A 25,809-nucleotide genomic window follows, 5' to 3' on the forward strand; every position below is an offset into this window, starting at 1 on the left:
CTTATACTCGAGTACATATGATAAACCATTACAGGAGGCATTCATTCTCTTTACTTGTTCCACTGTGTTAGATTCAAGCCTTTAACTAATTCAAACTACAATACAAAAGTGACATTTTAAGATGATATGCTATTTAAATCTTTAATATAAAGGATCCTGCCACTTTTTCTTGTGATTTATTAAACAAAACCAAGTCTCAGCATATACAACTGCCCTGTTCTCAATTTTGTTGACTGCAATAGATTTATTCCCTTAGGGTCTACAATAGGTAGGGTGTACTGTGTATGCATCTCCATCTAGCCCAGATGAATTTCTGGTATTTTTTGTTTTGGTCTCATTTTGGGCATTTTCCTAGGCAGTGCTGGGTAATTTTTATTGACTTGCACTAGAAAGTACTAAACTGTCCATGGAGTTTTGTTGTAGCCATCCTGACCAATCCACAAAGTTCATCATCAACTGGATTTGGTAGATACTTATAATCACTGCTGAAATTGATTCATTAGTGATAGTCTCAAGGCACTCCTGTAGTTGAAAGTGGAATAGTACTAGGACTCCTTCCTCTCATTGTCTGTTTAGCTTAATGTCTGCTTAGCTTAAGGTAAGTCAGGGGCAATTCTTAGTACCTCCCTCTCTCATTCCCTTCCAGTTTCTTGGTTGAATTCAGAAAAGACTCTAAACTTTTGAAGGGCAGGTTGGGAACAAATGAAAGGTGTGAATCCATTTTGTTAACTTCTGAGGTAAGATCTTACTATTGTTCAATAAAAGTGTTGTGCATATTTGACAATTTTTTCTTTTCTTTTCTTTTCTTTTCTTTTGGTTTCTGGGCCACATCCGTTGATGCTCAGGAGGTTACTCCTGGCTATGCACTCAGAAATCACCCCTGGCTTGGGGGCACCATGTGGGACCCCGGGGGGGATCAAAACACGGTCTGTCCAAGGCTAAGCGCTTGCAATGCAGACGCCTTAACCTCTAGCACCACCGCTCCAGCCCACATTTGACAAATTTTGTAATGACGCTTTTAATTGTGAAAGTTAAATCACCGACAACTGCAGGCAGGTCTAGAAAACACATAGGCCTTAAGTGCAATTCACACCAGATAATTTCTGAAATTTTTATCAAAAATATGTAAAAAAAAAAAAAAAAAAGGAAAAACATATCTATACAACCTTACTTCCCACTCAAATAGATTTGGACATATGAATTTAAGAGTCTGAAAAGTGTGATTCTTAAAGTACTCTTTATTAAGATCATTAAAAGTTGCAGAAACAACTTTATATTAATAAAGGCACAGGGAGACAGTTCTGGTAAAATATTCAAATTAAACAGTAACTTACAGTACAAAAGACAATTTTAATGCACATACAAACCCCAAATGTCTGATTCAAAAATATTTTACTGTGTCTATTAATGGGCAATGATTAAAAATATAAATTGCTGCTGTATAATAAATATTTGATAGTGAACATCTTGATAGCAAAATGAACAAAATATTTATTGCTTTTCACATACATAGTTTTCCCTGTAATTTTAAATCCTTAGGTCCTTTATTATCTTCTCATCAAACTTTCCAAGATAAATGAAAATCCACATACTCTCACAGGGGAAATGGCAGTTACAAAAACCACCATGAGTAGTAACCACTGATGGCAGTGTTCTCACCTTCAGTTCTAGAGTCACAATCATTCTTCCTAACAGTGAGAGAAATGTTGGCTAAGCCACAGGAGGACAACCCCTCTGTGACCTGCATGCTAAGATCTATAATGAATATGTATCAAATATAAAAGGTGTTCCCCTTTGGAGATCAGTATTTTATCTGACAGGAGAGTATGAGGTTAAATGTCTGATGAGTAATTCTCTTTTGTCCTCTCAAAATGTTTTCAAAGTTGTAAAACATCAGCTTAGCAAAATTTCCAGTACTTACCTATTTTTCTTTGTAAGGGCTAGTTGACAATATATGTATAGTTAATATACTGATGTGTGAAAATGAACACTAATGCAATCTATTTCATAAGAGAACTCTTTCCCTTCTTCCAATTTTTAAACTGGGATTAATTATTTATCCTGCTCTTTTTTGCAGCAAATAAACTGTAGATGGTATACAAAGAACTTTCACCACAACAGTAAAATAGCATGAAATCATCATTCTAATTTAATGAATGCTATTTGAACTTAAAAGAATATCAGGGGCCGGTGAGGTGGCGCTAGAGGTAGGGTGTCTGCCTTGTAAGCGCTAACCAAGGAAGGACCGCAGTTCGATCCCCCGGCGTCCCATATGTTCCCCCCCAAGCCAGGGGCAATTTCTGAGCGCTTAGCCAGGAGTAACCCCTGAGCGTCAAACAGGTGTGGCCCAAAAGAACCAAAAAAAAAAAAAAAGAATATCTACACTGAAGTATTTGAAAAGCACTGCAAAGTTACTTAACCCATATTTAATGTTCAGACATAGGATAGCAGCTAGGAATGTACCTGGTGAAAACTAATAATAAATAGTGGATGAATGTATAAAAAGAAAAACATGGCTCTGAATGTGCATATTTCAATCACTTTTTGATTTAGAATAAGGTCAGTTTAGAATAGATCCTGCACACTATACAAAACTTTGCAATAAAGAAAATAAGTAACTTCAAATGGAAAAAATTACCCATCATGTATTGATAGTCAAATTATGTTGCAACATACTGCAAGGAGCCTACAAATTCCCTTTTTTAAATTTTTATCACAAATTTAAATTTAATGTTTAACCATTAGTAATGAAGAACAATTTGGGATGATTGGCCAAACTATTTTGCAATACAAATATGTAGTTCACTGATAAAAATATTATACTGTTGAATTAAAACTGGAATACCATGTTAATTCTTACAAAGCTCCCAGTGAATAAAAGCTTGAATGGCCTTAAGCAACAAATATTTAAAAGCCATAGCTTTTTAAATATGGGAGATCCAAATTTCAGAATGATGGAGTTCAAGTACTAGAAATGGTATCCTAAGAAAAAAATGGTCAGTAATTTTAAATTTTGACCATTGGACTAGGTTTAATATTTCTTTGGCATATGCATTGCTATCTTGGGCTAGTAAGCATTTAAAAAACACTGAATTATGGATTTATTTTTCTCAGTCCAAATTAACATTATTTAGCTTGCTAGCATAATCCTAAAGCATTTAAAGGATAAAATAATATTTTGTGACATATGCCAAATTTTATGTTCAGTGTACCCTAATAGTATTGGCCTAAAGGGATATAAAGGTAAATAACCCTAAATGACCTCATGCAATGATAAAATCACAAAGAGTAGGAAGAAAACAGTATTTACATAATAAAATATTCTCCTTTCTGAAAAACAATAAACCTAGGAGTCCTGCCCCATAATGTAACAGCAAAGTCAGTGTGGACAGCATAGCATTGAATAACTATGAGTTAAAATTTAAATGAGCTAGACTAACCCAAATGTGTAAAAATTAATAGAAAACATAAAAATGAGGGGGGAAAAACCCTACATCTCAGGAGAAAAAAGTAGCCTATAAAACAGGCCAATCAAACTTGTCATTCAAAATAAATGCAAGAGATTCACAAAATCATGATAGAAAAGCAAACAAAGTACCAAGTACCCTTTGATACACAGGCCAATGTAACTATCAGACTTATTTCCAATAGCTTCACAATATCCATTAATCCATTTAGGCATTGGGGACGGGGGTGCGATGCAGTCAATGAATCAAGTCTCCAAAGTATAAGACCAAACTTATCTCCAGAAGCATCCTGAGTCCTGAAGTAATTAATATTAGACTTTGATGATGGTAACATAAGCTCCATTTATGTAAGTTTGTCATTCTCTGAATGTCCGACTTCCAAATTTCCTTTTCTAAAATTTATTTTCGTGGCAAGTACTATGAAAATGGAGAAAAGGAAACTAACCTCACATTGTTACTTAATTGTGAGTTTTTGATGGCCAGTGCTATGAAAATGGAGAGAAGGAATATTCACTGTAGACTACCTCACGTTGTTACTTAATTGTGCTAAATACTCCCGCAGTTCTTTTGCAGCCTGGAATCGGCCATAGCGCTTCTTTGGGTTGGCACACTCATCCAGCAAGGCCTCCAGCCGACCATCTTTGGCAATTTCACTCGGTGGGTCATGAAGGAGTCCTCCAGAAGTGCCACGCCAGACGGCATGCCTGGAAAGGAGGTTCTGACAAACAGCGTAGTAATTGTGGTCCACAGTGGCTCGAGCACAAAGAATCTCTTTTGAAAACGATAAGCAAGCCTCCTTATCACAGTCATCAAATTTGCTCTCATACCATACGTCCCAATTTTCAGGTTTAGCTGTGAAAAGGAAAGGTGGAAAGGGATTTAAAAAAAATTTTTTTTCTATTTATTTTTGTGAAGTGCCAAGGATCAAATGCAGTCTCGTCCGTAAAAGTACTCAACTACAGAGTGCCAGAGGAAAAAGATACATTTTAAGAGTTTTCACTGCTTCAAAAATATGTATTTCAATGATTGACATAATAGTTGTTCTTAAATTACATCAGAATTTATCATAAATTACTACTGGGAATCCTCTGATACCAGGGAGAATAAGTAGATAAGGTTCTGAATCTAGGGTCAGTCAGATGGCATAATGCAGTGGAAGAACCAGAAAGCAGTAGTTCTGCCTGGGGCTCTAGAAGGCCACAAGCAGAATATCTGATTAGGATATTAAAAGATAAGCAAGCCAGAAAAGGGAAGGGAGAAGAGTATTTTGAGCCTCAGGCCTATCTATACAATCTATACACAAAACTACTATAAACAAAGCCAAATACTTAGGAACTGGTTGAGTGGTTGAGGAAACTGAGAAATTTCACTGTGGTTAGTGGGACAGATGAAGTCAGTGGAAAAAAATTAGCAAATAGAAGAAAAATGTCAGGGTTCTAAATGAATGACTAGATACTATGAATATGAGCATAACTTACAATTTTAGAAATAAATCTAGTAAAAAATAAAGTGAGCTATGCGGTAGGTGGGGGTAAACCCTGTATCAGAACTTAGATTTTTTCCACTAGCAGCACGCCTTTTGCCAAGAGATGTATCTTGGGTGTGCACTGCAAGAAGCAACTTTATTCATGGGCTATTTATGGGGGTGTGGTGGGTCACTGAGACACTGCTGGAGGATGGAGACACTATTGGAGGGTGTAGTGCTGGAATATTTATGCTTAAAACCCTCCTATTAAATCAGTGCCTAAAATAAAAAGATAATTTTTGATTGTTTTATGCTCAAAAACTACCATTGTCCAATTTCTCAAGATCCCCACATTCAGATACAAGACTTCAGAAGTCATGGCCTAGATGCTAGGCCCTGCATGAAAGCAGAAATAGATTTGTAACCAATGACTGAGATGAGAAGGTACAAGCACACATATTCCAAATTTCATCAGCATGCATGCATCTGTTGGAGTAAAGAGAAGAGACAAATTATGTAGGAAAGTATCCAGAATGTAGAGCAAAGGAAACAGATACCTAGGGCAGAACCTTGAAACTAGAGAGACTGGCAAGGTGGAGTGACAGGGTTCATTCAACAAATAATTACTTGTCAATGATAGGCAAGGGTATGCAATGATACAAAAAACAAAACAATATATGGTTCTTGCCTATTGGCATTCAATACATTATGTGAGACACAGTATGAAATATGTATTACTAAAAATTGTAGAAAATGCAATAAAGGAAGCAGCAGTTTTTAACAAAGAATTTAAGAAACAAACCTCTAAACTAAATGGTACTTATCTACTGATACTGAACAAATAAAGCAAAGGAAGAAAAAGAAGAAAAGAAAAAGAAAATGTTGCTTCATGTATATGTAACCATTATTTTGACATAAAAAGACGTTATATACTTACTTTGTCTAATTAATCTTTTGTCAGCAACCAAAACATTTTCAGCATCCACAATGATTACCTTCCCATCTCTAGGACCAACTGCAAAGTTGTCAAAGCTGACATCCAAGAGGTAGAGTGCAAATTCAAAGTCATTGTTTGTAAGCTGCTCAGCTATTTCCATTAACTGCCAGGCCAGGTCAACTCTTTTCTCCCAAGGTGCATTAAAGTAACTCCACAGTTCTTCTCCAACATAGTTGACAGCTACCATTCTTCCACATGCTCCAAGATATTTTGCAAAAGGCCATCCTTCGTCAGATGGAAAACTCTACAAAAGAATCATTTAATATTACAAGAGATTTAAGGGACCCTGATAAAGACATGTTATGTTTACTACAGAACCTCCCAGAGATTTACTTCTACGCATAAGATTAAATTTTCTCACAATATTCAACACTTCTGCATTTGCTTTCTTTCCTAATTCATTCCAGTCATAAGGGTTTTTACTTTTTGTAAACATAAAGAACTTCATATTATAAAACTAAAATAGAATGATTAGACGTGCTTATCAAAAACAACAAAGCACCAGCTATTCTTTATCACCCAATCTCTTAAGTACGCTTAGGTTTCTCTTGATCTCTTTGGCTTGTAGAATATAATCAACCAACCCATTCTTTCCAATGAACAGGAATGCATGCTTATTACCAAGTAAGCATTAATAAGTACCAGGAGCTATGACTGCTATGTTGAAGCAAAGTGTGAGTTAAAACAAGACTCTCCTTAGTTATGGAATTTTATTTTAGAAAAGAAGACAGCATACTTGCATCTATTTATTTTGTGAGTGTTGATTACAGTGAAGGGGTGCTGCTCTTAAGCAAACAATGTAATAAGATTACCTATCTTAGAAACAGCTTAAGGGGAGAGTTCAAAGGGTGCTTGGCTTTTAACAACAAATAACCAGATTGCTAATGAAAGGAATTTCCATTCCAAGTACTTTTAGTTCCTCCCTTTAACATGTCTTCTTTCTTTTTATTTTCCAGTATGACCACTTTTCCTGTTCAACACTGGTCAGTTTCAAAATTATTCTAGTCTTTGCAAGGACTTCTAATAAATTTTTGCCCCCCCCCCATGGATTTTAAAAGTGGGAGATTATCATTCTAAAACTCCCCGTCCACTTTTTTGGGGGGAATACCATGTTATATAATATTGTTAATGAAAGCACTGCATATCTACACTGTTCTAACACCACCTCTAGAGTGTCAGCTTCCCTCCAATGCCCTTCGATCCCTCCTATTCACAGGTCCTTGGTAAACTCAGTCAAGTAGGCCAGCTCTCATACACAGTTGCCTTTGGCCATCTGTTATTCTCTGACATGTTTCTTTCACCTATGAGAGAGTTTTCTATGTGTCCCTCTTATTTATTCTACTTTCCAGTGCTAAAATACCATCCTCCAAAATAAGCATGGGTGAAAGGATAAAATATAATGCTTTCAGCTATCTTTGAGAAGAGCACATGACCGGAGGAGGTATATTTTAAAAAACAGTACCATTCCTTAAATTGAAAGAAATTATGAGGTGATATTTATACTTCCTGGGAAACAAAACAGTACAGAATATAAATGTGGTCTACTTCTAGTGCTAAAAACTGAACATCTTTGTAAATTAAAAGAGCCACAGATGAGGTTTCTTTCTTTATCTTGGGCTCCATAAAAGGTCATAGCAATCTAAGCCTGAATTTTGTAAAATTTCCAGAACTCAGTAATATCCTTAGCTAAAATTTTTATGGGCTCTAGAACGATATTTTCAGAATTAAACTGTATTTCATAATTATCTTTGTACATTTGTGTTGACATTCAAGTCTATAAATACATACTTTGTATATGCCTATTCTTTGTAAATTCTAACTTTTTAATCTATATTTTAATCTATAATATCCTATACATGTGATATGTTATGCATATCTAATTACAAAACCACAAAGAATTTAGTATGATAATAAGGGTTGTTAAATATAATAAATATATTAGTTATTTTTTTAATTATTAAAGGATATTTAATAGTCACACAAAATGTTGTAGCTTTGTTAAAATATCACTTCTGGTTATTACTGAGATTAAATATTTGGAATATCCCATGTACAATTTCAAAATTAGACCTTATCATCAGTGTACCCACCTCCCTCATCCAAGAACATCAAACATGGTCTCTCTCCCAATTCAGTTGTGTGGAACTGTTCTCCCATTGTGTTTGTCATTGGTCCTTTGTTGCTACCTTGTTATATATCTTTAGGTGCCACATGTAAGAGATAGTTCTGTATGAATCCCTTTTCTTCAGGTTAGACTCAGCATGAAGTCCTCTAGTTCCCTCCATGTTGTAACAAACTGCCTGATCTTTCTTTGACCCACATAATATTTTATTGTGTACACACATACAGATGAAAGAGTTTTTGTATTTGTATGTGCATATATCGTTTCAGCATTAATTTAGAGACAATATAACATTATTTGGGGGGAGGATGGGGTAAGGTTTAGAGTCACACCTGAAGTGCTCAGGAGATTCACAGTTCTGTATTTAGTTGCTCTCAGGCTTGCGAGAGATCAAATGAGGTTGGCTGCATTATAAGGCAAATATTGAACTATTTCTCGGGTCCCATACTACTGACTAACAATTACAAGAAAGTACTTTACATCTTGTACTTGAGAATTTTTCTTCCATTTGGTCATTGGAGGAGTGACAGATTGCTCATATCCAATGTGAAGTGCTAAACCATATATTATTTTCAGCTTTTCCTCCCAATTTAAAAATGTCTACGACCTTGAAAATTCTGACAAAATGATTACAAAAATCTTCAGTTTTCCAAAAGTATTCATGTATAAAGCCTAAGTTATACAAATGAAAGCATTAAAAATAAGTTGAGATTATATAAATTGTCATACAAAAAAGTAAAACAAAAGTCCCCTCCATGCATTACTGGTGTATCCACATGCCATATTACAGCATAGATACAAACATATCTTTGTGAAAATAAAATGGTCTTTGACAACAAGAGAGAGAAAATTGAACCCTGCCAACATCTGCACATGTACAAATGCCTCCTTGTCTTTGGAGCCCATCCAACTGGCAATCAACAGTCAAATACACACTTCATTACCCGGGTCCCTCACAGAGAAGGGTGAAATACATGAACAAATGTCACATTGAGCAATTTCATTTTTAAATTTCTGATAATGTTTAGCGAAACCCTGTTAGGCCTCATTTTTAAACAAATGTTACAATTCTTTTTTATAGACTTTACTACCTAAGTAAAGAACTTAAAAATGAAATCTCATTACTTGTTTATATGAGGATTTTTCAATTTATGATAAAATTGCCAAATTTAATAGAACACAATTCTATTAAATACATTGTAATACAAAAATTACAAAATATTTTTCTTAAAATAAAAACTTTTGTATATTTTATTTCAAGTAACAATAACTTATTCCAATATTCACCTAAATGCAGATCATGTATTTGTTTCAGGCATTTGAAGAACTGTGTTTTAAGATATATCTTAAAAAATAGTAAATGCGGACTTCAAAACTTAATACACTAGTCATATGCTATGAAAGTTTGATAAGCAAGAATTTGTGTTTTTTTTACTTGATGTGTCCAAATCCAAGATGTGCCATTAAAAATTTCTGCAACATGAAAATTTAGAATAGCAAACATGGTTTAACTTTAAGATTTAAGTATCAAATGCTTTCTTAAAATAAATCATCATGAAAGAAATCAAAAGATAAAACCTAAGAAAAATCATCAAGAAAGTAACATCTTTCTTCTTTTTTCATAATAGAATGCCACAAGATGCTTCTTAGATATTATAAAACTCAATTACTAAAACAGTCTTATATACATTTTTGGTAACAAGAGTCAAAAATTCAGGGGAAAAGGTCAACAAAACCACCTTGCATTTTAAAAGTTAATAAAATTATAATGACTATATATAATGTCTATAGTCAATCCTAGAGTACACAACAGAAAACTTAGATAACATTTGTGTATATGATAACTTGGGAGTATTTTATTAAATGTCTATAATTATAGGTGATATAGTATTAAGTAGCATAATAAGAACTAGGACTTATAAAGAAAATTTCACCTCTGCTCTCACTAGAAGAGTGATGAGGAAAGTGAAATTTCAGGACTTTCATTCTCTTCTTTGTATTATAAATGTATTATAAAAGTGACATAGTATTTCTATCAACATGTTCATCAGGATAATTGAAAGATCAAAGAAAAATGGTATAAAATGTAATTTGTAGATTTAAATTAAGAATGGCTTACACCAACCAAAAAAAAGAAGGTGGGGCAAAGCAGTGGCATAGTAGTAGGGTGTTTGCCTTGCATGCAGCTGACCTAGGACAAATCACGGTTCAATCCCCCAGCATCCCATATGGTCCCCCAAGCCAGGAGCGTTTTCTGAGCATATAGCCAGGAGTAACCCCTGAATGGTAACAGGTGTGGCCCAAGAACAAAATTAAAAAAAAAAAGGAATGGCTTGCCAAAACATAAAGAAACGTGCTTTCTTTGACCTACTGAAAGAACACCACAGAGCCAAGACACTGAAACCAGAAATCCATTTTTTAGTATTTTCTAATTTATGATGGAATATATATATATTTATATATGTATGTATGCATATATATATGGAAGTTTTTAAAAGGTTAAAGTTGTCAGAAACATATAGGGTCAGAACATTAAAAAAGAAAAATAATTTGAAATGGGTAACATGTTGGCACATAAGCAGAGCACTAAAAATTTAATTTTCACTTATAATAGGTTATCGCACAAAGAAAACTCTAAATGTTAAAATAACCTATCACCTTTTGATCAAAACTAAATGTCATAATAGCTTATGTGAATAATAAAGGGCAAGTGCAATAAAAAAAATTCTTGAGTTTGTGGGGGGTACCTATATTATAAACCCAACAGGTTTAGTTGTTTGTTAATAGGTAGTAAAAGTCAAAATCAGGCAAATCCAATTTCTCAATCCAACATGTTTCTACTATTGTAGTTCTGGTGGTTTTGGAAATGTCACTTAAGCTGAAGAATGCCTAGGGCTAAATTCTTCAAAAAAAACATAGGCTATAAAAATAATGCATTATTATTCATGCTAAACAAAATAAGACATGTAAATTAACATATCATTTTGTAATTGTTTATAATTTGATAAATCTTATTTTTCTACAAGTTTTCAAGATGTGAAACTGCCAATAAGATTGCAAGGTCAATCCTTATATTCTTGGCTCCTGTTAAGTAGCTAGAATAAAAGTCAGTGAGAACTCCCTGGGGAATGAAAATAACACAAAATTTGAACTAAAAAAATATCCTAGACTGAACCCAACTCCCTATAAAATGATCACCTGCAGTTTTAAATAAAACTCACTCCCTTTTTTGATCTGAGTTGGAAAGACAATTACTAAACACATAGAAATTATAGAATTTGTGGCAAACTTAGGAAAAGTGGAGTATGCACAGGGCAGCAATAGCCCGTTTTCCAGAACATGAAGGATAGTTTCTAGAAGGAAGTACTCCTCAGGCTGAGACTTAAAGGATGAGTATAATATTAAACAGACAGAAAGAACATTCCAGACACAGTTGGAGCCTAAAACAGTCCTCTCAGAACTGAAACAAATGCCCAAACAGCTGCAGTAAAATGAACAAGCAGAAACCAGTTGGGACTTAAGAGCACAAAATATAAACTCTTCAACATGGACTGTTACATCCTATGAAAAGGCCATGGATCTTTAGAAATACTTGACACAATGAGAAGAACCCATAGTTGGAGAACAGAATGTAAATCTAAAATAGTTTCATGGTATCAGTATAAATGGCTCATCAGCCATTGTTCTACTAAATTAATAAAATCAATTTTTTCTATGCTGGAACAACAGTCAAGAAAAAAGAGGGGGGAATGGGTGTATGAATAAGAATGCAGTAAACAGTATTATCTCTTTGGTTTTATTTACTTAGATATAAACATAAAACCAAAGAACTAAAATAAGATTGATTCCAGAAGTGCTTGGGCCCTATTATCTTTATTTCTACATTACATGATCCAAAATAGGTCTTGTATGCTAAAAATAAAAGCTCCTAATTCCTAGGCAAGCAGTTGGTTCAAATAAAGCACTAATCGTTTTGGAGAGGTCCACATCCAATGCCTGGACTCATGAGTACCCAGGAGTGCAGCCCAGGAGGCTACTATCCCTAGCAGAACACTGTTCTTCACAGACAGCTAACAGAAAAACATCTTAGAGTCTCAACTTTTTAACATTCCATGAAAAGGACTCGAAATTTTGCTGTTTACCCAAATAAAAAGGACTACAGAATAAAAAGGTTAACAAGATTCTGTGTGTGTGTAAAGATGTTCGTAGCAAAAAGAAAATGGCTTGAAAAAACTATTACTAATCAAAATACAATCATCTATAAACTATGCTTTTCCTATAGAACTAGTGTTTCTATAGAAGGAGCACACAAAATAAGTTTAAACTTGAGAAAACTTTCTGAAAGTAAATGTTATTTAAAGCATAGAAAATACTCAAAGGCTCAATTTAAGTTAAAAAAATACGTTAAAACCCAAATTTGAACAAAATCCCATTGTAGTAATGCATGTTATAACAGCTGTTCATCAAGATTAGTCAACAGGACTGGTGACAGACTAATGTTTTCACAGTTTTGTGAACTGTCTAAAGGAGGACTGTAGTGGAATTACTACGTTGATTTCACAGATATCTAACTTTTGCTAAAATTTACCTAATCTCTTCACTTTTTATTTATATGGCCATTTAGTGGCCAAAATCCATTGCAAATACTGGAGACTCATAATATCAAGATTTTGAAATAATATGTTATGTTCTACTTTTTCACTAAACAATTTTCTGAATAACACTTTCCACCCACCTAGAATTCCCGCAATATTAAACAATGTCTTGAAAATAGCAAGGTTGCATTATTTCACAACCATGTCCAACAGCTGATTCTAAAATTGGGAACCAATTCAAAACATAACAACAAAAGACCACCACTGAAAGACCTAAGAAATGCTGTTCTCCCCAACAAAATCACTTAGGCACAAATTTTACATTTACTTAATTTTACTAGTCTGCAAGGAGTCTCCAAAGAGTTTCCTATTCTCAAATCAGACTTGGATCCACAACTGAGGACCCTGACAAACATAGGCTGAAACATTACTGAAACAAAATTTCCAAGAAGAAAAAAAAAAAAAAAAAAAAAAAACCAGCTTTTTGATTCACTAACCTCAGAAAGCAACCTTGTTTTCCTAAGTTATGATCCTATTTCAGTCTTGTCAGTCAGGCAGGGGTCTCAAACTCTGTACAACATTTTGTGGCCCTGCCCTAGAGGAATCTTTTTTGTTTTGTTTTGTTTTGTTTTAGTTGTGTGGGTCACACCTCCCAATGTTCAAGGCTTACTAATGACTTTGCACTCAAGGATCACCCCGACTTTGCCTCCTGCGGCCCCCAGGTAAATTGAGTTTGAGACCCCTGATAGAGCAATACTAACCCCCCTGGTTGTTCAGAAAGTCTAAACTAAATTACCAGTCCTTCAGAGCAGCAAAAGATCCACCCACAACTAGCATTGTGGCTCTGTGAACAAACTAGACCTGGTTTAAGATTTGCATTCTTGTAACTGCCCTTCTAGAGCCAAAATAATATTCTTGGTTTCCCTCTCCACACCCATCTCCATTCTGGAGGTTCCAGCATGATCATAAAATGACATTTGAATCAAAAACCCAAGAGATTTATTTCAATCTGGTCTTAACCCATAAGCAAGTCTTCTAGCTATTTCTCCAAGACATGAAGTCTCACCCCTTCCTTTCTTCACAACACAACCACTTAACTGAAACCACCCAACTTCTTCACACAAACTAGTCAAAAACCAAACTAATTGCCACATTGTACAAAAGCTCTGATAAGCTTTGCTTAAGATTGTGTTAGGTAAATACAATCCTAAAAATTATGAGCATTGTTTTAAGGCTATCCCATCAGTGCTGGTTCTTGCCTAGCACTACAATCTGTTATACATTCTATCAAATTATTTGATTCCCTTGCTTGCTTGTGTGTGGGGGGTGGTGGGGGTGGTGGTGGTGGTGGAGGATGGTGGTTCTAATTTTGCCTTATTAGCTGCCTAAATTTAAAATCACTCTGTCTAGCGAGAATTCTGCAACATTAGCTTTTTCTCATCATTCACATTTCAGTTAAAAGGTCACTTTTCCTGACAACTCAATTTATTCTATACCCAATCCAATTTTCCATTGCAGAAGAACTCTGTTCTTAAACACACACATGGTTTGGCCTGTTATCTTCACTCTATCCCAAAGGCAAAGGGCAAAGGAACAGTTCCTGGTTCTATAGAGTAACCTCACTTCATACTAACACTCCAAGGGGACATCAGAAAGAACAAATAGTAGACTCTGAAAGCAGAGAACTTGTCTCCAAGAAGTTAAAACAATGTCCTCAAGCTTAACAATGCTTACAAAGAACCCAAACTTCAGCCATATTTTTAAAGTTACTATTCATCATAATACTAAGAGAAATTATTAAGCTGCAATCGTTATTTATAGAGAAAACAAAAAATTACTTGTTTTGCACAATAGAATTCTGGTTTAAAACTCCCATTTCTTCACTGTATTTGTTGTACTTCATATAAGACAGATCCTTAATATCCTCCACCTCCTTACTACTACTTATACATACACACACACACACACACACACACACACACACACACACACACACACACAAACACACACATGTCATCAGTTTCAAAGGTATTTAGGAAGTGTGTATATGTAAGGGCAATGGCATGTGAATATATTTGTCAAAGAAAGTAAAGTTTATACTGAAGTATAAAAGACACGCACTAAAGACTTTTCCAGTTCCCATAGAGTATAGTTATCTAAATGAGGACCATAGATGATTTTCAAAGTAATATAAAAAAAACTTTAAAATGAAAGATATTTTACATATGTAATCTGGATACTCCTCTATCTCCTTTAATATTTGTTTTGTTTTTTGGGGATTTGGGGCATTCCTGGCAGTGCTTAAGGGTTACTCATGGCTCTGCACTCAGAAATCACTCTTGGCAGATTAGGGAGACTATGTGGGATGCTAGGAATCAAATCCTAGTCCATCCTAGGATGACCACATGCAAGGCAAATGCCCCACCACTATGCTATCTCTCCAGCTCTATCTTTTTAACATTTACAACAGCCCTGTAGGTGTATTAACAGGCCCAGGTCATATATTAAAAACTCCTCGGTGATGGACATATTAAATAACTTCTGGGAAGTGAAGTGTGATAAGGGATTCTCCCTTTGAGGGTCCCACTTTTCTGCCTCCTCTACCCATATCTGGGCCAAATCCTTCATCATTCACTTCTTCCATGTACCCCCACCTAATATCCCTTCCCATAAAAAAAAGCACCTTGCTGTTCCTCCCGAAGTGAGTAATCTGCCAAGTGTTAGTCTTTTTCATGGTAGGATCTAATTTGTCACACTACAGTTAGTTATTTATACATGTACCCTCACAGTAAACTCTTTGTTGCCTAGCAAGATTCTTTCAATCCCAAATACCTTATAAGGAGTCAATTTGCAGGTGAATAAAAATTTTCAGTTCTTCAGTTTTCTAGGCTCTACTCAACATCCAGGGCTGTAAGTCCAAGCAGCACTGTTATTTCATAAGTAATTTCAATATCAATAATATATTTTTAAGAATATATTCAGGCTAGGATATAGCTTGGTGACAGAAACCATACCCTGTATGTTTTTGATCCCACACGTGCAAGTACACTGCAGAGCCAATCAGACTGCATAATTTAAAATCATACAGGGCCTCTAACTATTGCGATCTTTTACTAATAATTTAGTATGAAGACATTTACAAATCATTTATTAAAGTTCATCAAGTGTGTGGGAAAAATATAAGGTTGACATTCTAATGCCATATTAGTTCAATATATATCTAATGAGAGAAAAGTGAAAGGAAAAAAAAAGTCAGCACTTTTGAAGAGTTAGCAGAATGATAACATCACAAGTAGGCCAAGGAGAGACTATTAACCAGGAAAAAAAAAAAGAGAATAAAAATTATTCTGAGGATTGCCTACAACTGTGGTCAATCCCTTCAAGAAAGCAAATCCTGATGAAAAAGTAATTTTTCCATTTCTTAAAAACATCCCTGAGGTGGTATAAGTGCTGACTGAGGCAGTAGAAATATGAATAAAAACAGCTTAAGAGTTAGTACAGAAAAGGTTTCAGAGTGTTTATTAAAGGCCAAGACACTGGGAGACATTTGGAAAACAGTCAGTTCTATTCCACTGATTTGAAAATGTGGCTTTCATATGGTTGACTGTTTCTACAACTTTCCCAAAATGAAAGTATCCTACCTTTTTTGGACTGAAGGATATTCAGAATTATTATTTTAGTATTATTGTTACAAATTATTATTATTACACTTGTTAATAAAATGTCAAAGAAAAAAAAACACAGAAAAATACTGTGGAGAAGTTAGAGAAAAGTATTATACTAAGAACTCTGGTCAGAGTCATAGGCCCACAGCAGCCTGTCAGATTTCCCTGCTCTCCCTAAGACAGAAACTCCTGAGCCCAATTCATTTTGGACCAATCTTCTGGACACCATAGGCTCAGAAGATCCTTACTACAGTGAGCTACACAGTTCATGTCCCTTAAAGATTATTTCTGGGTTTTGCTGTGTTTTAACCTGATTGAAAGTGTGAAGAAAAAACTGGGAGGTGGGAAGACTACTTCGATACAAGGTTATGTGCCTTAACTGCCAACCCATATCCAAGCAGGAACCCAAAACCATTCCTCTTTGCCCCCCTTTAGAAGAGCCTACACTCATCAGTTAAGGAAAGTAATAAGAATTTCTCAAGACAAGAGTCTAGATACAGCAAGTTGGGGCTGACAAGGAAAGGCTCTAATCTGATAAGACTCATTAAGTAAAGTGAGTCCAACAGAGAGGAATCAAGGGGTGGAAAGCAGCCATAATCTTTTATTTCTAAATCTGCAACTATGGCAGTCCATTTTAAAAGTAGATTCTCCAATACAAATTATTTTTAAAGACAAAACACTTAAAGCATGTTGTTAAGAATGACCCTGTTATGTAGAATGAACAAAACCTGTGTAACTAGAAGCATAGTTGATAGTACAATCACATAACTATTTTTAAGATGATCCATACTGCAAGCAAACTTCAAACTGATCAGAAGCATTAAATTGTTACTATTACTTTTACCTTATTCAGTGTCTCACTTTTCAGCGCTAATTGTGTACTAGGCACTAAACAGTAGGTGCTTTTTTTTTTTTTGCATTTATTATGTCATTTTAAGAACTAGAACAGAAGTTTGAAATTCCAGTTCAAAGTGATAGTTATATTTTAAGGATAGTTCATACTTTAAAAAAATGTAATGAAATTCTATAAAAAGACTGAATGGGAAAATTTTAAAGTTCTACAAATGTAAAAATAGAACAAATTTTCCCTCCACTAAACAACCCAGAGTTGTTTTTATTTATATCATCTTCACTTTCTCCACCTAGGAAAGGCAAGAACCAGCCTAGGCTTCATGACCTTTTCCCTTCCACTCCCCGTTTTAATGAAGTTAAGGACAAATAGTGGTAAAAAAACTTAGCAGTAACAGGATACATTTTATCAAATACCTTCAATAGCTCAGTTTCAGAATATGCATGAATTTTATTAGAATGTAACACAAAATAACACCTTTCATTCCATAATTTTTCAAAGAATTACTTGTAACTAAAATATACCTATAATGAAGTAAAATATGAGAGGAAAGAAGGTAGAAGAGCAGAATCTTGTTGCTATCTACGATTCTAGTATATTTTTTTAAGGAAATACTAATTCTGTGGCAGAATTTTGTTTACAGCCAAGATAACTACTTGAGCTGGTAAAGCTATACAAAAATGGGAGTTTAAGTTCCTATTTCTTTCTACTCTGAAATCTACATTATAAGTCTGTACAGTCCCACACTAAAAAGGTAAGTTAGTAATATCTCTCATAGACTTCCTTGCAAGAAACATTAGACACTATATTATATTTTGTTTCTTAAGTAACAGTCATCATTTTTAACTGATATTGCTTTTGGAACCATAATTATTCTAATGGAACTCGTAATGATAGCTTGATGAAGTCACTTCCAATGACTTTTTCTGTAAAGTAGTTAATATTTGAACAATGCAAGGTAATACAAGCAAAGCTTGTTACCAACTGTCCAAAAATTCAATAAGTAGCTCCCTCTCCTGGAATAAAAAGTGACTTGCTCTAGCAGTTGTAAAACATACATCTATGCTTAAAATGGTTCTAAAGTAAAGGAACATAATTTTACATAACCGAGCTAGTTTTCTACTATTACTATTGCAACAATACCATAAACTTCTATTAATAATTTTTTACCAAAATCTGTCTAACTACAACTATACATTTTTTATCTAACAAAAAATAGTAAACATCCGACTTTGACTTAGAAAAAATGATCTTTGTGCTAACCAGAGAATTCTGGGATAGCTTTTATTTGAGTGGTTTTATGCCATCATGAAACTCAATCTTATTGTTTTTTTAAATTGAAGTAACACAGCATTGCAACTAAGTTTTAGGTATGCAAAAAGTAAAGTCATCATGTATGTTAAATTCAACACTAAAAGCCCAATCCCATCATCTTCTTTATTCTTCCGTAATTCAGCAGCTCATAGCAAAGATAAAAGGCTTTTTTTCCAAGTGGCAGTTCATTGAAGTTGTCTTTTTTTAAAAGTAAGTCTTATTCTGCTAGTTATTATTCATCAGATGAAAAAGATAAACACATCAGTTGACTCACTAGTACTAGCAACCCCAATTTATATTTCACAGTATTTGAGTAATTATAGAGTTCCAGGACCAGTTGAGAGAATTGGATGGACTAAGTTAAAAACTCAATTCATACACGTCACTCAGAAATTTTAACATCTATTTCCTCACACTCCAAAAACAGATTCCTATCCTATAACCCAACTATACAGCACTCTGAAGAATTGTGGGCCTGCTTAAATTGTAAGACTGTCTCTGTTTAAAAATTCAAGTTGCTAATCACTGCAGAGAAAGTGAGAGTAAGTTTAAGGTAAGAGTTGGTCAGAAAACAAGATAGCTCACTTACTATCAACTATAAAGTGAACTGAAATTGCCAAGACAACTTTCTAACTTCCAAACACAATTCTGGAACAATGCACATTCCCCCAACCTTACCAAATAAAACGTCAAAATTTCTCATTTTCAGAAGCCATGACGACTTAAGAAATTAAGGACATATAATGTTTGTAAAAAGGTTAGTTCTAATATTAGTGGCTTCCAAACTGATGAAAGTCTTTCAGCAAGTCCAAGAAAGGTGGCGTACTTAATTCAGGTCTCTGGGAATCCGACAGTTAACTATCTTTACAGCAAACTACAGCTTGCTAATAAGGCTTTCTCCGGAGATAAACTTACTGACAGACACAGTAACATTTTTATTGCTCAAAGAGAAGGGAGTTCATAATGGTGGTGGGATTGGTGTTGCAATATTCTATGCCTAAAATTCAACTATCATTAACTTTGTGAATGACAGCTCTTTATACAGAAATAAAGTTAAAAGACGGGAGGAGAAAGAGGGAGAGGGGAGAGTGGGAGAGAGGAGAGAGAGCAGACAGCTTAAAATGAAGGAGGGACAGTGATTTGATGCAAGTGTTTAGCCACATACTTATCTCGCACATATTATGGACTCGTGCTTTTAGGCTGACTAATTTAGAACTACCAAACAAGTACTACTTGGAAAGAAGTTTTGCCTTTTTTCTGCAGCACTCGCAGCTAAAGAGGACAGCGTGGACTCTGCGATCCGTGCTGGGCACTAAGACCTCAGGAGCTAGACTACCTGCAAAATTGACGAAAACCCACCGGACAGCCCGAGACATGATCTGAACTGTGCTGAAACGATTCTCTTAGCGAAGCTGGGGCTGTGGGAGGAACTTCGGGCAGCGCTTGATCACTGCAAAGACCTATCCATTGCACTAGAAAGAAAGAAGAATCTCGGGAGTGTCCGGTACAAGGGCAGCTGTCAACTCTGCAGGAACTTTACGCCTTTCTCCCGGTCCTTGCAGGCAGGGCTCGGGGGAACTTTCCCAGTCGTCTGCAAGCCGCAGCGATAGCCCCGCTCCAGTCAGAGGTCGGGTGTAGAGGCACCTCTGCAGCTGTGTTGTGTGTGTGTGTGTGTGTGTGTGTGTGTGTGTGTGTGTGTGTGTCCATTTCTCCCATTTCGTACCATCACCATCAGGGAAACTTTCCCTGTCTCCCTGTCGCTTGCAAGCTGCAGTGGTAGCCGCTCCAGAGTCAGAGGTCAGGTATTGAGAAACCGCTTTAGGTGTAGGTGTAGGTGTGTGTGTGTGTGTGTGTGTGTGTGTGTGTGTGTGTGTGTGTGTGTGTGTGTGTAACTTTCCCTGTCGCTTGCAAGCTGCAGTAATAGCAACTCCAAAGTCAGAGGTTGGGTGTAGAGGCAGGCACCTCTCCAGCTGTGTGTGTGTGTGTATGTATGTGTGTGTGTGTGTGTCGGGTGAGAGGTAGGCACCTCTCCAGCTGTGTGTGTGTGTGTGCGCGCGCGCGCGTTTGTGTGTCCCTTTCTCCCTTTCCACGGCATCCCCACCAAAGAGATCCCAACCGGCTCTCCTCCAAGGGCACAACTGTTTTTGGTTTCCAAACCAACTGATCAGAGCCGAGAGAGCGCCTAGGGGAGGGAGGCTGAGAGACCCCTCTCTCACTCACCTCGGGGCCTCAAATATCCTCTCCGCTCCCGGGGACCGGCCTGGATGGATGGATGGGACGTTGGGGTTCCACCCCCCGCCCGGTCCTTCTGCAACATCTCCCTCCGAGTCCCTAGAAGCCTCCCGAGCCCCCCAAAAGACACCAACTCCGAGATCCACAACTAGTCCAGAGCCGATCTGGGACCTCGTTCCCTCCGTGCGAGCAGACTTCGGGGGCGCCCACCACCCTCCCGCCCGCCCGCCCGCCCGCCCTACCTGTAGCACCAGCGGCTCGGGGTTGAAAGCCAGCGTGAGCAGCAGCTGCATGCGCTCCGAGTCCTTGAGGTTGCGCAGCAGGAAGCTGCCCGAGTCCTTGGTCTCGGCGTAGCGGCGCACCAGGCGGTCGAGCAGGCGCTGCGACGGGCAGTGCACCAGGTCGGACCAGCCCTCCACGGCGTCGGGCGTGAGCAGCCGCACGTCGCCGTTGAGGCGCGCGAACTCGGTGCGGGGCATGGCCTGCAGCAGGTCGCAGCGGGGCCGGCCCGTGGCGCGCTTGCAGATGCTCTGGTCCAGCTGCGCCAGCTCGCGCGCCGAGCCCAGGCGCTTGAGCACCACGCGGCGCCGGCCGCCCTCGCGCGGCTCCCCGGACTGCGCGAAGTACACGTTCTTGACGTTGAGGAAGTCCAGCAGGCGCAGGCGGCCCCACGCCTCGAACGCCACCTGCCCGTTCAGGAAGCGGCGGCACCAGCTCGTGCCGAAGCAGGCCGGGCACTTATTGAGCTGCAGGAAGCGCCGGTCGGCCAGCTCGTTGCGCTGCCACGACGCCAGCAGCGACGGCGACTGCAGCAGCATCAGCACCAACAGGCTGCCCAGCGCCGCCAGCTTCAGGGAGCGGGACAGGCGGCCCAGCTTCGGGGGCACCAGGCGCCACATCCCGCCCCCCGCCGCCGGGGCGAGCGAGCGAGCGACAGAGCCGAGCCGAGCCGAGCCGGGCCGAGCGAGCGCGCCGAGCTCGCCGCACAACTCCCGGACCGCCTCCTTCTTCTCCTCCTGCTCCGCCCCGCCGGCCAAGTTATAGCGCGGCGGCGGCGGCGGGGGGCGGGGGCAGAGCGCAGGGGGGGAAATCGACGGCCGCGTGCCCGACCGCGCACGCGCACACCCACGCGCACGCGCACGGAGGCGTTCTCGGATAGACGGACGAGTCGGCTAAACCGGTCCGGGCCGGTCTGGCCTTGCCAAGCGGACGCCTAGTGACTGGCTAGCGCGGGCTTCACTGAAGCCAACGACCCCGCGGGCTCGCCCTAAAAGGAGTGGGCGTGGTCGTGGGCGGGGCTGTGGGCGGGGCGAGCGCGCCGCCGAGGAAGCGTCAGCGCGGACTCGCCCCCCACCAGGCTGGCTGTGGGCGGCGCCACGGCCGGCGGCGTAGGGAGGCGGGGCTCCCCACCCCGGGACGCGCGCGGCTCAAGCCAAGAGACTTTTCCTTAGGCTTCATTTATTCCAGGACTGTGTCTCGAAGCGGCTTGGACCGTGTCACAAGCGTGGCGGAAACGTACCCCAACTAGGAACAAATCTGTAGGGGGGGTTAAAGGAGAAGCAAAACCTTTCTTTCACTCAAGAAGCGCCCGGAGTCCTTAGGGAGGCGCGCCTGGAACGCCCGGGGGCGGACCTGGCGACGTGCGCTCCTCCGCTCCTTTTATAGGCTGAGGTTGGCTAGGGGCGGAGCTACGTGCTTTACACACATCTCCTTATTGGGTGATGGTGAGACGGAGGCGGTCGGTGACGCCCGCTTCCGCTCCTTATAAGGTAAAGGGGCGTGTCGTGGGAGGGGTTTGGGGTGGGGGCCGGGCTTAAGTAGCGGAGCGGCGGCCGGCTCGGGAGCGCGCGGCGGAGGCGGGGCTAGGCTTCGCGGCGGGCCGGCGGGCGGGACTTGGCGTGGCGTCTCCCCGTCTCCCCTGGGCCCGTAGCGCCATCACTCCCGCAGAAGCTGCGGGGGGATGCTATGCTGAGTGGCAGCGCCTTGTTGAAGTTTTGGGGGACCACATTCTTTAGACATGACTCGCTGCTACTCTGAGCGTTCATCTGAAGGCTGTTTAGTTTCTGTCCCAGACAGATTGCCAATGCAAACGAGCATTTGAGGGGAGTGGATAGGTCTAGGGAACTCCTAAGATGTCTCTGGATTGAAACTGATTTCTATTTCTTTTTCTTTTATTTTCAGGATCCTAGCCCTCTTACCGACAGAGAAACTAACTCTTGGGGGCCTTCAGGAATCCACTATAGCAAATCCTTTTGGTATTCTTCTCCATAGAATCATTCACTTGAGTTGTATGGAGTACAGATACGTGCAAATAAAAATATATTGCATAGTTATCAAACTTCGTAAGAATCTTGTTTCTGTCCCAGACGATTGCAAACGAGCATTTGAGGGAGTGGATAGGTCTAGGGAACTATTACTAAGATGTCTATGGATTGAAACTAAATTTTTTCTTTTTCTTTTATTTTCATGATCCTAGCTTCTAACCGACAGAGAAACTTAACTCTTGGGGGCCTTCATGAATACACTCTATCAAATCCTTTTGGTATTCTTCTCCATAGAATCATTCACTTGAGTTATATGTAGTACAGATTCATGCAAATAAAAATATATTCCATAGTTATCAAACTTCCTAAGGATCCTTAGGACATTAGCCAGCAGGAATGTGATTTCCAAAGGCAGTTGCATGAAATGAAGGCAGATTTAAAGAGTTACTCTTAAAACTCTTCCACTTTGGAAAAGCTAGAATTTAGGGGACCCTGGCAGTAGTTCTTCTTGCTAGGCTGAGCTGTCTCTGGAAATGGTCTCCAATACTCAGAGCCACTACTCACCCAACTTCTATGATCAAAAGGAAATCTGCAACTAACAAAATACTGTCTTTCTTGGTCACTTTTGACAGTGATTTGATTTAATTTGCCTGCAGGTATTGAAAACTCCATCCAAAGTGGTTATGAGTCCGAGACATATGTCTGTTGACTTCTATTATCTATCAGAATATTAGTTAGGGTACATATTGCTCCAATTCGGAGGCCCCCATACTTATTTGAATTACTAACTCCTTTTCAGAACAAATATTATCACAATACCTCTAAAATTTTTACCTTCTTTAAATAAACAGCACCTCCTACTTGCATCCTAGTTTTTTTGTTTGTTTTGTCTTTGGGTCATAGGCAGTGCTCAGGGGTTACTTCTGGCTCTGTGGTCAGACATGACCCCTGGCAGGTTCAGAGTATTATATGGGATGCTGGGAATTGTCCACCATCTTCAGAGTTGGCTGCATGCAAGGCAAACAAACACCTTACTGCTGTGCTGTCTCTTTTGCCTTCATCCTAGTTCTTAGCTGTACTCCTGGATCTTTCCAGTGCATCCTTACCCCATTGTGTGTATGTGGGGGAATGGAGAAGGTTTTTCCCTTCACTTTTCAAAGTATTTACTATAATTGAAAAGACCTACACAGTTTTCTCATAAAGAATGAGGAATTTTCCTTTTTTTTAAATCTCTGTCTAAAATTTAGATATAATTTTTGGAAAACAATTTTTATTTTGGTTTTTGGGTCACACCCAGCAGTGCTCAGGAGTTACTCCTGTCTCTGTGCTCAGAAATCACTCCTGGCAGGCTCAGGGAACCACCGACCTTCTGCATGCAAGGCAAACGCTTTACCTCCATGCTATCTCTCTGACCCCAGAAAATAATTTTGATGTATTAAATGCACTAAATGTACCCTTACATCTTATAGTTAAAAGCTGTCCATTTTTTAGAAATGTAAACATGTATTTTAATTCAGTAAATTTGCATGTATATTTTTATTGTGTTGTGTGGTAACAGCTGAATTACTCTGAACTAGGTACTGAGTCTACTCCTCATGGAACTGGAAGACCATGTGCCAGTCTTCTGATGTGCTCTAGCCACTTGAGATTCCTCTCTAGCTACACATGTAGTTGTTTTCTTTTCTTTTTTTTTTTTCAGGATAGGTTTAGTGTTGGATAGCCTCTTTAATGTAAAAGTAGACTTCTTAATGAAAGACTCTATCCTAGGCTTCATCCTAGGACCATCGCAAAAACCAAGACCACCAACTACAGAAGACTGATTAAAACAACAGTGATGGAACAGAACTTCTAGAACCGTAAAGAAAGACTTCATCATGGGCTCCATTCTTTGACCTGTGCAAATACCAAGATCTCTAGATACAGAGGTCTGATTTCATCATCCATGATAGAGCAGAAGTTTCCCATACACCACAAAAGGACCTAGGAGAGAGTAAATGAACATGTATGGAGTCTATAGTTATTCCCATGACAGTATACTTCAAGGGTAGAGAAATCCTGTATCTATTATATGGGCCAAGGGAATTCCCTTTCTAAGTTCCCCAATATTTACTGTGTCTATGCAGAAAAAAAAAGAAGCACAAAATATTTTTTTTTGGTTTTGTTATTGTTGCTATTGTTGTTTTCATTTTTTGGTGCTTTATTTTGTTTTTATTTCAGGACCATGTGTTATTGTGTGGTGCTTGTCTTTATTGCTGTAGTGCTTTTTGGATTTTTTGTTTGATTTTTCTTTTTGTATTGTTGTTGTGTTTCTCTTTTTCCCTTTCTTCTCTCAAATTGATATTTATTGCCTCTAGAAGGTCTCTGCCCATTTTTGCTTGTTTGAGTCTTTACCCCATTTTATTTTTTTCTTTTCTTCAAACAGAACCACATAACTTGAGCCATCTTGTTCTGCCTCGCAAATTGAGGGGGAAATGATGGAGGGTACCAAGACCAAACAATTGAATGATCACTAAGTAGTAATAAAAATGATCGACTTAAACACCAAATCCAAAGCCAATGACAATAGAATCAATACCCAATCCACAACAAGCTAGACACAGAGGGGACCACTTAAACTAGCGCCTGAGTTTAAGGAAGGGAGATATGGGATGCATGCTGGGAATGGGGGTGGAGGGAGGACAACTTTGGTGGTGGGAAGTCCCCTGATTCAATGTCCATATGTACCTAAAATATTACTGTGAAAGATATGTAATCCACTTTGGTCAAAATAAAAATTATTATATTAAAAAAGATGAATGGAAATGAATAAAAAATAAAAAAGTAGACTTCTTACATTGA

General features: G+C 38.5%; 1 protein-coding gene across 1 annotated transcript; it reads right to left on the minus strand.

Moving 5' to 3' along the window:
* Positions 1 to 1,218: 1,218 nt before the first annotated feature.
* DIPK2A (divergent protein kinase domain 2A) lies at positions 1,219 to 21,620 on the minus strand. Its single transcript, XM_049785917.1, has 4 exons — positions 20,950 to 21,620; positions 5,870 to 6,173; positions 2,358 to 4,319; positions 1,219 to 2,159 (listed from the first exon to the last, which is right to left on the minus strand). Exons 1-3 carry the CDS (start codon positions 21,604 to 21,606, stop codon positions 3,988 to 3,990), a joined length of 1,293 nt encoding a protein of 430 aa, XP_049641874.1. The 5' UTR covers positions 21,607 to 21,620; the 3' UTR covers positions 1,219 to 2,159; positions 2,358 to 3,987.
* Between the last annotated feature and the right edge of the window lie 4,189 nt (positions 21,621 to 25,809).

The sequence above is a fragment of the Suncus etruscus genome, chromosome 13, assembly GCF_024139225.1.
Source record: "Suncus etruscus isolate mSunEtr1 chromosome 13, mSunEtr1.pri.cur, whole genome shotgun sequence".
Lineage (NCBI taxonomy): Eukaryota > Metazoa > Chordata > Mammalia > Eulipotyphla > Soricidae > Suncus > Suncus etruscus.